Source organism: Chroicocephalus ridibundus, chromosome 14, assembly GCF_963924245.1.
Source record: "Chroicocephalus ridibundus chromosome 14, bChrRid1.1, whole genome shotgun sequence".
Classification (NCBI taxonomy): Eukaryota; Metazoa; Chordata; class Aves; order Charadriiformes; family Laridae; genus Chroicocephalus; species Chroicocephalus ridibundus.
The window spans coordinates 8,424,751-8,439,058 of NC_086297.1; the positions used below are offsets into that span (position 1 = coordinate 8,424,751).

The 14,308-nt window shown below is 43.2% G+C and overlaps 1 protein-coding gene across 7 annotated transcripts in view; it reads right to left on the bottom strand.

The window, feature by feature from the left end:
* The window catches only part of RECQL5 (RecQ like helicase 5), a 39,817-nt gene that overhangs the window by 24,672 nt on the left and 837 nt on the right, over positions 1 to 14,308 (bottom strand). For all 7 annotated transcript variants that reach the window (XR_010073279.1, XM_063351962.1, XM_063351964.1 and 4 more), the window contains exons 3-8: positions 13,002 to 13,123; positions 10,636 to 11,154; positions 9,825 to 9,930; positions 9,267 to 9,378; positions 6,900 to 7,062; positions 6,448 to 6,530 (exon numbers count right to left, since the gene is read on the bottom strand). Coding sequence is in view for 6 of the 7 variants with exons in the window: in XM_063351962.1 (XP_063208032.1) it covers positions 6,448 to 6,530; positions 6,900 to 7,062; positions 9,267 to 9,378; positions 9,825 to 9,930; positions 10,636 to 11,154; positions 13,002 to 13,123 (1,105 nt within the window). In the remaining variant the exon portion in view is untranslated. The remainder of the gene's footprint in view (positions 1 to 6,447; positions 6,531 to 6,899; positions 7,063 to 9,266; positions 9,379 to 9,824; positions 9,931 to 10,635; positions 11,155 to 13,001; positions 13,124 to 14,308) is intronic.

Here is a 14,308-nt window from a genome sequence, read left to right on the forward strand (position 1 = left end):
AGCCCCACATGTGAAACCAGCCACCTTTATGAGAAGGTATAAAAAGTTACACGCATACAGATAAGTCGTCATCTACCCCTGCATTCCAACTGCTAAGTGTAGAGGAGTCAAAGGGATTACACATGCCATTACACCAGAGCCAACATCTAGCTAGAGAGAAAAGAATCAAGTTTATAACAGTGGGCTTTTCAATATTCTTCACACTTCAGAAGCGACAAAAAATGGAAGCTTTGTAAAGAAACGTCTCTTCTTTGATGCCGGCACCCAAATTAGTAAAAAGCACATTACATCAGTAGCTTCTCATGTATTTAATGCACTTGAATTTTTGCAAAGAAACTAGATTTAGATATTTTGCATTTTTGTACTGCTGCATATTGGAATATATCTGCAGCCATAGAGAATATATAACACAGAAAATAACAGTCTAAAATTTAAGAAAAAAAATAATCCTCAAACCAGCAATGTTAATTTTAAATTAATAAAAAGAAAAACTTGCCAGCAGAAAATGAGGATTTTCCTTAGAAAGTAAAATTTGAGCTCCGACTTGACAACTGCCAACAGAAGACTGCACTCGTATAAGCTGCTGCGTGCGCAGTTACACTAACAAAACGCTGGCCTTTATCACACTGTCCCAAAGCTTTCACTCCCAACCAATGTGTCAGGGTAGGATAAGCTCAAGCGTGGCATCGATTTGCTCTAATCAACATTCAGAGATGCATCACACTGCCTCTGTCAGGTATGTCTTTGCTCACTTCCCTTACAAACAGGTGGCAATCAAGGTGACATAGGAAGTCTCAGAACCTCTTTTGCAGGAGACAGACTCAACAGACATTTCTGTATCTAAGTCACAAGACCCGTGAAAAGAACAGAGCTTACTTTCTTCCCTAGCTTGTGCCAGACAGTGCCAGCTACAGGAATTAACAGAATCCCATTGAGAAATGTTTCAGCAGCATGGAACCAGTCTGTGCTAACAGTCAGGAGGAAGCTCAGCAGGCTGGAAACATACCAACGACTGACAGGTCGCTGTCACTTGGACCCAGCTGCCAGGCCTTATCTCAACAGGAAAAGCTACAAATACATGTTTCCCAGTGGTGTTACAAGTTAAACCACTGACAGATACCAGGCAGGGGGACAAGAGAAATGGCTCCTGTCTTATCTCTGCCACTCTAAGTTCCTGAATTAGAAACAGAGAATAAACACAGAACCGAAAAAAAAAAAAAAAAAAAAAAAAAAGAGGAGAGAAAATTAAGCAATTCTCTAAAGAATTCAGGTGGCTTTCTGGAGCAGAGGAGCAGTCACAAGTAGAGGAGGGGTCCTTGGACCGAATTCTACATACTTGCCTGGACCTCACAGGCCTGATGTTCTGCTTTGTGCCATTGTACTCAGCCGGATTATTTCTATACTTGGTATTTAGATATGCCAATTGCTTGTCTGGGCTGGGTGGTGTCTGTTGCCTTATTGCACACAACAGATCGGGTTGGCCTGAGAGATGCCCAGCAAATCCCTAGCTTACTGCAGCTCTTCATTTTCTGTTGACAAGAAGCATGCCAGTTTTTGGGTCCCTGCTCACCACCCACACAAGCTTTTGTGGTTTTGGCTTCAATCATTACCCATATAAAGGGACCTAGAATGCCCTGAGCACTAATGGGGATGGATCCTCTCAGTTTCAAAAAGCAGAGAGGGATTCAGAAGAGCACAGACTAAGGTGAGATTGCTTCAAACACAGCAACTTCTGTAGGTGTTGTGAAAGCCTGAGTGAGCCTAGAAGGAACAGCAAGGGAATACAGTTACTCCAGTCCTGATGATACAAGTGTTGAAATAGTTTCTTTCCCCGAGGAACCTAAAAGAGACGGCAAGGCCAGCCTCCCCATCAGAAGTGGTTGAACTGAAAACTTAATGGAATAGCTTCTATTCTGTAACATCATCCCTCTGGTTTCAAAGTGATTTGCTTGGCTTGTGAAAAACAACTTTCCTTTTACACACAGAGTCTCACACACCAGTCTCCTCCTTCTCCCCTCCCGTCTCGCTCCAGCACCATCCCTCTGGTCTTCTTCAGTTAGGAAAGCAACGGGGAGTCAGTTTTATTGCAGCTAATAGCAGTGCAAGGCTCTGTAATGAGCGTATCCACCTAAAGTGTCACGATGAAGTTTGGACCAGAGGGCAGTCTTGTTCATAGTCTCATTTTAGGTACGGCAATCTCCTAATGGAGCTTACAATACAGATCTAGTCAGGATCCAGGAAACAAAGCCCTCTTCTGTACACCACAACCTGCAGCCTTCCCCAGTCAGGCGAAGTAGTGGGCATTTACAAGCACTGGAACAGGTCCACGAGTGGCTAAAGCCATGGAGAGGAAGAAATGTCTGAGCAACAGCTGAACTAGGTCTTTCTGACTAGCCTCAAAGCCTTTGATTAGATTAGCCACACCTTTGCAGGAAAATCAGCTGTTAATCATTTACTGCAGTACAAACAGGCAACTTCCATGCTAACTCTACAACTCTCCAGGTACAGCGAGGGGGTCTCTTGTCACAGGCCAAGGTCTCAGTGGGCACAGAGGCGGCACCAGAAGAGACACCTACTACAAACACAACAGCTTCAGGTATTTATAAAATTGCATATAGCTCTCCTGTTTCAGAAGATTAACTGTGGTTAGCAAAAGAGACAGGAACTTTCTAGGGTGTACAGTCACGCAAGGTTTCTGCCTTTGGGTCTACAGAACTAGTATCTAGGCTGCCTCCTTTTTAAAGGCAACGGAAGCTATCCAGAACAGCTTTCATGTCCTGTATGCCTCCTGGGTAGACACTGGGCATGGTGATCTCCCATAATTGCAGAAAACAAAGCATGAACTGAATATATTTGGCTGCTGAGAAAGAAACAAAAAATTTAGCAAACTCAAGTGTGAGTTTGTGTTCCTAGTCAAGTGTGACTTGCTGGAGATGAAACACGCTTTATACAGCTAATCCCATTCCTTACAATATTAAGGATACAGACATAAGGGGCAGCAAGTCAAACAAATTTTCAAAAATAATGAAGACAACTTCCTGCATTACATCTGCACAGTCGTATTTGAGAGAGAGCATGAGAAATAATCCATCCTTTCCCTTGAGAAGCAAGGAAGCTTTAGTAAAGCCACAAGATGCTCGCAAAGAGATACTGAATGTTCTTTAGGAAGCTGATAGCCAAGTCATTATGCAAAGTATCAGTAAAAGAGTAAGTGTGTAGAACCCACTGAGATGCCAGTTTAAATAATTGCTGGACCTAAGTACTTCATGGGAGGAAAACTTACGCTTCTATTGCAGAGTAACAGAAAGTGTTACTAAAGCAAACTCTGTTAACTGCAGACCTTTTTTACAGAACTAGACTATTCTAAGCCCTATGGGAGCAACAGGTTGTACATGGAGATCTTTGCTTATTGTTGATGGGGTTTTTTGTTTGTTTTAAAGGAAGCATTCGTTTAATCTCCAGTGTGTGTCAGAGTTTAAGTGCCCAGTTCCTTTTTGGGGATCTTTCCAATGATATCGAGCAAGTTCTCTCACTGAATACTTGCCTTTCATGTATAGGCTGTAGAGTTAACAGAGACGAAGGGTTCATACTGAACATGCTGGGAGAGACACTATATTATATTATTAAAAATACTGATAAACTATGGTGAAAATAAATCTCAACTGCCAAAATCTTGTAAAGCCAGAAGCTTTCCGCTTTACATCTCTCTAGATCTGATTGTGAAACTGGCCTCAGCTATCTTTCTTCTGGTTTATGCTCCCATTTTTGTGAAGGGTGATGCTCTCTTTTGGAAGAGGGATGCCTGCAGGCACAGACAGCATGCATGCCTATACTGGTTTTGGGATTGTGGCTCAGACCATAGAGAGGATCCACCAACATCTGATATTGTTCTTGTCTACCTCCAGCATATTGGAAGCCAGCATGTCATCAGTGCAAGAGGCATCCTCAGTTCTGGAAGACCTAAAGAGACTAATTACAACAAGTGACTGGGCTCTTGGAGGGCTAGTGGTGATTGGCATCTTCTGTCTTGTTTTTGTTGCTCTCGTTTTATTTGCTGCCATCTTTGGGTGCTGCACATCTCCAAGGCACAGATAGAGTGGTGCATAAACAACGAAGCTGAGACGCAGTACCTGGAGCCCTACAGCAAGAATCAGCCCAGCCACAACCTGATTGTGTTGTTCATAGAAAGCTTTCTCATCTTCTCTCGCTGGGTGCGGTTATTTCTTCCCATGCAACTTTCCTGCATCAAGAGCAATGCACCAACTGCACCGCAATGCAATGCAGCAAGTTGTTCTGCAAGTCCACAGCAAACTCAATACATAAGGCTATCTGAATTCAGGAACTGCATCACTAGCCAAATACCAAAGTCAACTCATCTCTGCCTGGTTTTCATCTTTCAAGCAAAACCACTGGTTAGAGGTGGCAAATGGTCAACCACCACCTAAAACTGATCAAGATGTCTTCTGCTGCTGCAGTTACATGTTTTGGTTTTTTTTTTTTTTTTCCATCTTGCAAATGGGCAACAGGAAATTCTTGATCAGCAAAAATCTTTGTCTAAACCCACTCTCTAAAAGCAGCTTATACCATACTCAGACAGTAGCCTAAATATACTATGCAAAAACTTGGTTGCCAAGTCTGTCTTTATTAAGAACCTTGTTCTTATTTAGAACCTTGCAGGGTCAGATTTTCAGGTTTGTTTTCACTGTTGGGATAGTGAATAGAAATGTATTAATTCAAAAAAGAAATGCAACATGGCATTCCATTAAATAGCATCTTAGTCTTATATATAGTTATAAGCAGGGAAGCCAGTCAGTGGCGCTGCAATACGGGACTCTGGGATGCAGCTGAGATGTTATACACTAGGAAGAACATACCAAGCTGGGGGAGGGAAGAAAAACTATGGGAGACATGACTTCTAATTAGGTCAGTGATATTCCCTTACAGAAATCTCTCTTTTATGTACACAGTGAAATCCTATTTCCATTACTATTCATCTGAGCAAAGGAGAAGGTTTTCTCTCTGTCCTCGCTCAGTCATTGCCTCACTGCTACAGTGCAACGCTAGAGAAGGCCCTCACTTCAGGTAGCAGTCAGGCTTTTTACAGCATGCATGAAGTGGGAGATGCTGCAAGATGGTTACATAGAGGTTAACTCATACCCTCACTGAGACACCACCTGTGGCTGCTTCTGGCTTGTGCAAGCTTAGTTCAGCGATCCCAGTCCAGTTCTTATGGCGCTAGTGTCCATTCCAAGAAATAACTGTCATGGCTAAGTATACTGATAACCAGCTTAGGAATCAAGGAGAAATAGATATCAAGACAAGGTTTCCTGAGGTTAGCATCTAACCAGGTAGATACAACTGCCTCTCATTATACAAAACCCAGACACAAACAGCCATCCGGCCACTCTTGCTGTGAGCTGGTCAGAAGGAGCAGAGCTGCTTAGCCAAGTGGATCAAATTCCTATAGCAAGAGGCCTCCTAGTAGCTACTTCCCAGAATCACCTTGACTTTGGGCAAAGAAATGCTCCTTCAAGTGCCCCAGGACTCAGTGCTGTGCCGTACTTCAGTACAAGCAAGACTTTCCCAGAGCAACCCCATAAAACCAGGATTTGTTTACTAAATGTGGTCACAAGGAGAGAACATGCTCACCAAGGCATCAGAAAAGAAGCATGTGTTACATTCACACTGAAAAAGTTGCCTTAGATGCAGGTGTGAAGAATGAAACATAATGCAGACTTGAAAGGAAGAAACTTGTTGACCATCGGTTAGTGAACTGCATACTGCTCTCTTACTGGCAAAATTATAGCTTTGATGTCTTATCCAGCATAGAATAGCAGTTAGTACAATTACATCTTACAAGTCATGAACTAAACCTGAACAATGCATGTTGCGGTTGCTATTCTGCATTTAGACTGAGCATGTCCATAATTTGAGCCTGTTTCTGAAACATTCTAAGCACCATCAGCTCCTCCTAAGGTCCATGACAATCATGGATACCTAGTACTTTGCAGAGTGGAGCCCCTGAGATTTAGGGAAACATTAAATCTAAGTGCTTCCATCCCATGCTGATTAGGCTGGCCGTTTGTCTCCTTAGAAGAGAGATGATGTAGTGAAGGTGGAAAGAATCATGAAAAAGCAAATGCTACTAAGTCAACCCATCATCAAAGACAGAACGCAGTAAAATTCGTAGCTAGAGGAGTTACGCTTTAACATCACATGTCACTCGGCAGGCTCCAAGACCAACAAACATCTCACTTAACTCAGAGGTGGGAGTGAGAGAGAGATGTCGCAGGGACACCTTCCTCAGTCCAGACAACAAAACATCAGACAATTCATTCAGTATTTTCTTTTTCCTGGACATGCAAGAACTGAGCCATAACAGTGCCTCAGAAGGGGTAGTGTATGCTTTCCCCAACATTAAACAGTGTTTGAAAGAAGTGCACTCACCCCAGCTCTTCGCAGAAGTTCACAATGGCATCAAAAGCTGTCATCACAGCTTTGTCAGATTCTTTTAAGGTGCCTTTTTTTTCCTGAAAGTAGATGGGGACAATAACTATAGTTTTCAATTTAAATATAAACAGATAAAGTAATTCTTGCAATGGCCAAATCCAACCCTTCTGATCAATATGGCAAACAGCTACACACACCACCCTGTCTCTGCTCCACACTTCTGCTCACCCACGCCTCTCTATTTTAGAGTTGGAGCTGGGTCTAGCAGCCCTTTCCCTTCCTGCTTCACTCCCTTCTGCTGTCCCTTGAAACAGGTCCACAGACAGCTCTAGACCCAAAAAACCTCATTTCATCTTTGCATACTCAGAGGTCACCGCAGGCAAGAGGCAAACCAGATCAGAGCAAAGGCAGCATATCTAGGCAGGTGGATACTATTCTGTAGATCTTACTTGGATGTTAGAGAGCTCCTTCTTAATCAGGAAGCTGACTTGATCCCGGTCATTCCTTGAGTAATAGAGGCGGCAGCAGGATGGCTTCCCATCTCTACCAGCTCTGCCAGATTCTTGGTAATATCCAGCCATTGATTTAGCAATATTCCAATGGGCAACGAATCTGCATGTGATAAGACAACAGGAAACATAAGGCTGCAGGTTTCTTAGATCACTGCGTAGATGATTGTGTCATTTGTGGACATCAACAATAAAAAATAGGGCAGCAAAAGCATAAAAGACAAAGGATTTAGCAGAGCAAGGGACTTTTCACAGAGAAATTTAAGTCCTCTTAACACATGAGACGCAAGGAAAGCAGCAGAGCTATAGGAAAACAAATGCACCTGAATATCCCAAATAGCTGAATGGGCACACGAGTATCCCAAATGTGCATACAATTGCACAGCTATGAAGAGTGAGAATAAGGGCATTGACTTAAGGAGTTTGGGAGATTTTACCATAAAATACAGCCTTAATAAAAAAGTCCTATTTATTTTGTGGAACACAATTTGAACATTACAGAACAGAATTTGAAATATTCAATTTTAAAAAGACACTTTTTTTGCTAACAAAGTCTGCATCAGAAATTCTGTGTCACCAAGCTCACTTGTAGATGAGGGCATCCTTCCCAGACAGCAAATGTGACTATGAATCATTACTAAACTGTATGTAATCTCTGAAGGAAGGTTTTCAACACACCACTGCAAGACTGCTTTAAGCCTGCTTGTACCTGAATATTCAGCAATTCAGCTTATCCCTGTGTTGGGAGGATTTTACAGTACAGTAACGCTGACAATGTTTTAAATACCAGTCTGCCTCAAAACCAGCATGTCCCAGAGGCAGGTATGATGCATATGGGTGTGGCAAAATATTAAATGACCAAAGCAAGCAAACATATTTCTTCAAACACAAACACTACAGGAACAGGCCAAGCAGGAAGCATCAGAGACCTACACATTTATTCCCCATCAGGAAACTTAGTGAAGAAATTGATAAATAATCTCAAGCAAAACTGAACTGGCAGGAAAGAGAGAGGCGCAGATTCCATTAGAAAAAGAGACAACACCTCTGTTTTCCCTTTTGTCCAGAAAAGTCACCTCTAGAAGTTGTTAGACCTGATCTTACTTGATAACATACACATGAATACTCAGAACTCTGCCAGCATAGAGCCAAGGTTAAGTAGCAGTGCCTTGTTGCCTGAGCTTCGGTACAATGTCCTTTAAACTATTAAAAAAATCCTGTAAAGAGTCATTTTAACTTCATTCCTTGGAAACTAACCAGAATTCACGCATGTTTCAACTACACTTCACTGTTGATCAGACCTATGCATTCCAGTTACTCGGTTTTTTTTAGTGACCACTGTACTGACCAGGGCAGCGTGGTTTCAATGAGTCATTGATTCCTCCTGCCACCCTAGGAGACTTCTCATTTCTCTGTTGGGTAACGTGCATCAAGCAGTGAAATACTCTGCCATTGCTATGGGATACAGATATCTGTCAGCACAGTGACACAGACAGAAGGACAGCACAGTTGTGAACTGACGTGATTGTCTCAATGATGTGCTGCTGCTCTCCCGCGGCGTTCAGAGCAATTGCTTTATGTGGATTTGAAAGTAAAGATCAGGTCTGTGTAGGGTGTTGTGTGAGCTGCACCCGAGTTATCCCTCTACTAAGTGATCACAGCTCACAATACTAACTCAGCACGGCTATATTGTGGTGCAGGAATTCTAGCAACACAGAGCAAGTATGGTGACAGTTAAAAGTCACAGAGAAACAGCAATTGAAAACATGTGCAAAGTTTCTGTCCGTGGACTAGAACTGTATTTTTTATATGGCTATTGCCATTTGTGAACTGCTATTTTTTTCCCCATTGCATTGCAAAAGGAGACCTCTCAAAAAAGCTGGCTCTGACTATTTTAGTAGAGGGTGTATGAATTATTTTAGGTGCAGATTTTCTTCCCACTGCTTTTTTAACAGCAACTATTGGACTGAGAGAAATGAAAGGGACAGCTGTGATTGCATCAAGATGGCTCATTTTGAAATCCTGGAGGGTGTGGCAAAAAACAAGCGTTCCTCCAATTTTCTTGGTTTTGAAGATCAATGGCAAAGAGGAGCTCTGGTGCCTGGCTTTTAATTTCTTTACAAAATCCTTCCAGGTTTGATTTTGCTGCTTCTAAGATAAAGAACCTCCAGCTCTTTTTTGGGGTTTTTAGCAAGTATTCATCAGGCATTTGTGTCAGATGTATCAGGTAACAGAAAGACTGAGGCTTTCCCTTCTCACTGCTCAGGTTTCAGTCTCTGGTGGTGCACAACATTCAGCCTCACACACCTGACATTTGCTTTGTCTACTCCCATTCCAAAACTGATGGTTGCAACAATAACAGGAATCTTCTCCTCCATCCATTCATTCTGGACTGAAGTCCTGTCAGCTGCCTTGAGTCCTGGGAAGGGAAAAAGAAGGAAGGAAACAACAAAAAAAAAAGAAAAGAAACAAGAGGATTTTCTTCCTCCTCCATTCCCCCATGGCAAGCCAACCCCCTCACTAAAACTGACTGATGTACACACTCCTCTCTGCCCGTGTTTGAACTGGCCTGCGATCAAGCTGAAGTCAGCAGCAGCTGTTTCTATTCCAAAGAGAAAAATTCAGATCCCTCCGGGGATAAAAGCAGTTGTTATATTTAGGCCATGCAAGATCCAACAAAACCAACAGTTCTGGAGTGAAGGGTTCTGCCATTCTGTTGGAGGCCCTGCACTTATCTCACAGACCTGACATGTGATGCAGACCATGCTTAGAAACCTATTTTCGAGGTAGCCCCAACCCAGGCCTTAAAGGTGGTACAGCTCAGTTCTACCAGCTACTGAGAGATGCAGATGCAGCTTCCAATACCTGCGTGATACGCCTTGGCTTTCACTCCTCGGTAGCTCAATTCAATAGCCAGCTGGTCACACACATCCCTCATCCTGCAGTACACGATGCCACAACCAGAGTACACCTGGGCAAACAGGAGAGAAAGTCCGTGACACTGTCTGAAGCCAATCAACAAAGCTGCAGTCATTAGTACGGCAGAGACAGGAGGGATGCCTAAAGCTCATCTCTTCTACAACTGAAAGATACTGTTGCAGCACAAAGGTAAATCAGACATAAAAAGAGTTTCCTTACAGGGCCTAACATCGACAAAATATGCTCTCCCAATCCTCTCCCAGTGGGCACAAGGCAAGAAACAGTCTCCCTCCGCCTTACAAATAAACTCAGGTGCAGAGGCTACAACTGAGTTGCTGAGAGTTACTTTGGGAATTAGTGCTAGAGCAGGAAATCCAATTCAGCACTTCGAATGCTTCTGTTCACCCTTGCCACACTAGAGGAGCGGAACACCATCAAAAATACAAAGAGCACCTGGGACATGACAAACCAAGATGGAAACGCTAGTCGCATATTCATAATCCATTTTCTTTTAGACCAACCCCATTCTGAGGATATCCCTGAAAGGAACGCAGCCTTCACATTCTACTTATTTTAGAGGAACTAAAAAATACATGTGAGCACTTTTAAAGGAACTAAAAAAATATTTGTGAGGACTTTCCGTCCAGGGACCTTCCCTGCCACAGGCCTGTTGGGGCCATACCAACCACTGGAAGGTCAGTGGCCATTCAGGTAGATTTTGTTCAGTTTAGCCTTCTTCCCCAAATGTAAAACCTACCCCAGTGGTGTTCTTCACTTCAAGCGCCTTCAAACAGAAATCCTTCAAGTTGGCATATGGATCAGTCAAGAGCTCTTTGAACTGCACATCATAGAACAAGTTAGATCTGAAGCAAGGAGTCTTAAATGTGGAAAGTGGCTGCTTTAGCTTAAGCGCTGCCACAATGTCCTCCTGGACCTGCTTGGTGGCAGTGGCAGTCAAGGCAACACATGGTGTATTGGGTATGCGAGTGCGCAAGGTGCCCAGCCGTAGGTAGTCAGGTCGGAAATCGTGTCCCCACTGAGAGACGCAGTGCGCTTCATCGATTATCAGGTAGGACAAGAGGTTTCGGGACACCAGAGAATTCAGCGTAGGTTGGAAGGAAGAGGCAGCTGCCATCTCTGGGGTGATGTACAGGAGCTTTACTTGGGGCTTCTCACTTGCTAAGTCAGCCAGGATGGTCTTCTTTTCCTGGGCAGAAAGCTTGGAGTTCAGAGAGCAGGCTTTGATCTTCAGAGCCAGCAAGTGATCCACTTGGTCCTACAGCAAATATAAAATTAAAATTAAATTAAAAGCAAATGGATATAAAGATTCATCATCACCAAGAAAGACTACTAGGGAGATCCAGGTGAGGCCCCAGCTTCCACCTCCAGGATTGAGTCTCAGGACAACATACACCTACACTCCGGGTATTTATAACTTCAACTCTAGGTACCTTTATCTTCAGCTGTGAGCATATCTGTCCAGCTGTAACATCCAACTGCATTTTTGTGCATCCGTTCACTTTAAGACAGTCTTTTTGCTGCTAGGGAACACCAGCAGGATCCATGCAAAATAACTCATCATAGCCACAGTGAGCTGAAACAAGCCACCAACGCGTCTCAGGATTTACACTATCAAGTTGTCACAGACAGAAAATGAATACCACCACCCTTCAATAACAGAGGAGTTTCATTCCAAAATAGCTGAAGGATGTTTTAAACACAGCTGAGATAGGACAAAATACAAGAATCATGCAAATCACCACTGCAACAGAACAAAGTCTGGATGAGAATCATGCCATGAAAACTGAGAAAAAAAACCCATGGCATCACAGCCAGATACATCCAGATGAACCCTGCGCAAAAAAAACCACTTCCCTATCCTTACACTGGGCTGCTCACTTGCACTTGACTAGCACATAACATTTCAGAAGATATCAATAGTCCTGAAAAATGGATCTTATATTTCACTCCATAACCGTTTTCAGTGACTGATTTAATATCCACTGTTCTCCATTCATAAAGTCAGCTCTCAGCCTTCCCTGTAATAAACCACCCAGACTAAGCTCTTGAAGTTTGGCTACGCTGAAATACATCACGATCATTTCAGGCACAGCCACCCCATCTCAGGGCTTGATGAGAACACCTCAGAAGGTTCACTCCAGCTCTCTTCCCTAAGACGTATTGAGCCCATGTCAACCTGTTTGTCGCTCTGACACATTCTGCTTCATCTGCAAATTTTACCGATGGTATTCTTTTTTAACCTTCATTTCACTGATAAAATATTGCCTCTGCTGGAGCTTAATCAGAAATCCTCGCACGTGAAACCAATTCACTATTTATGGCACCTTTCTGAGATATATCACCAAGCCTGCTCTTAATTCTAAATGTGTATTTCATTGAGACTGTAAAGGAGTTTTTTAAAAAAAATCCACAAAAACCGAAACTCAAAACAGCAGCCTACACCACCAGATATTGTGCAATGCTAATCAGATACTTTACAGAAGCCTAAGCAATGCTACAGCTGCTCGTACAGGGAAGTGTTTCTCCCAACAGGTGTTGAAACAGTAGAAAAGGCAAAATACAGAACAAAAAGGTGTCACGGATGAAAGTGCTCAAGGAGCAGCTCTGCTAAACCAGCTTCTTCCTGTGACAGAAAGACTGACCGCAACAAAAAGACATTTTGATGCAGAACAAATTATGCCTTCAACGGCAACTAGGCAACTTCATCATTCCTGGAGTTACTACTCTATAAGTAAAATAGCAGTTTTCTTTGGGGCAAAGATCCAGTTTGGTCCATTTGAGGTACTCTGCTGCTTCTGTATAGCACACCGGAGGTAAAAGACAACTGGAGAAAATGGAGAATGGCTCAGTTACAAAAACCACTTGGTTATTATTAAAGAAAAACCTCCTTTTAGAAAACTGCATAGTATTATACCAGAGTTACTCTGCTCTGCAGCTAAGTTGCAGTCTCTTCACCTATCATCAGGTTAAGAAAAACACACCAAGACATCAAGATGAGAACAGCAGAGATCCGCGGACAGAAAGACAAGAAGCAGTTGTGCCTTCAGCGTCTCCCAACCCCCTTCACTGACTGCTTTTCCAGAGCTAACAGGAGACCGTTACCTGAATCAGTGCAATCAGAGGTGAAATGACAATGGTGATGCCCACTGCCAGAACTGCAGGAAGCTGGTAGCACAAGGATTTCCCTGCTCCTGTGGGCATGCATACAAAGACATCCTTCTCGCCTGCAAAGACAACAGAAGAAAGCTCAAGGCTACTGAGTGGTGGAGAGTTCCCAGGGCCCTGTCTGGAGCGGTGGGCACAATGGCTTGTAATCTGTGACAAACAGCATATGTGTGCACATACTGTGTGGCATACCAACAAAAGACACTTCATTTTAGGTTCTAAAAGCACAGCAATACTTTGCGTGCCTGCAATGGTTTCCTTCAAAGAATCTCTGATTGCTTTGTAAACATTTAGAAACAGCCTTACAAAAGTACCAAAAAATACACAGAAACCAAGACAAAGAGATGTTAAACAAGTTATTCATGCTAATTCTCTTGCAGACAAGCTGCTTGCTTTCATCTTACAAACCTCCAGTAACCAAATTACCAGCCCCATGAGAGATCTTTTACCACATCCTCTTAAAGCTTATCCCAAAAAGGTACCACATAAGAAATAAGGGTTGGAAATCTCAACCACACAGATAGTATCACGCAGTCAATAACTTTACTGTGCTAAGCAGTGTCCGCTCCAAGTCAGGGAGATCCCAGTGCACGTAACGTTAATAGGCAGAGTCACCCTGCTGACAGAACACCGCTTTTGGACAGTCTGTTGTCAATAGCACGTCTGCACAGCTGCTGGTGATAGCTAAAAATGGTAACTATGTCCTGAGTGCTGAGTTTGACGCTGTTCTGCTTTGCATTGTGAGAGCTGCCAGGGGAGCTGGCGGTTGGCACCTTGCGTATGTGATCTGCCTGTCCAACCAACAGCGGTATGATGGTGGATACGTTAACACCAGCACAATCGTGTTTCTGATAGCGGCCACATGATTCAGAGAACAGATATAAATTATGCCAGGAAATCAAGTCTTCTACTGGTATCATCTCTGTCTAACATCATCTACAACAAGGACTCTGAAAATGTATAAATGTCAACAGTTTTGATCTCATACGACCATAAACTTCCTGGCAGATGCCTCCAGTGGAGATACCAGCAAGACTGTACTTTGTTTCCTATTTTCTGGTTGATGCAATAGTGGGGTTACAAAACAAACGCAAAGGAGAAGAGTCAGGGCAAAGCCGTGCTCAGAGACCTTGTGCGCAGCACATTCTTACGCTCCTGTGCCACTGGAATGACCTCAGAGCAGAGGAGGCCTAGGAAGGCTTGGAGGGACGGGTGGTCCTGCCCAGTCCAGGTGATGCATCTCC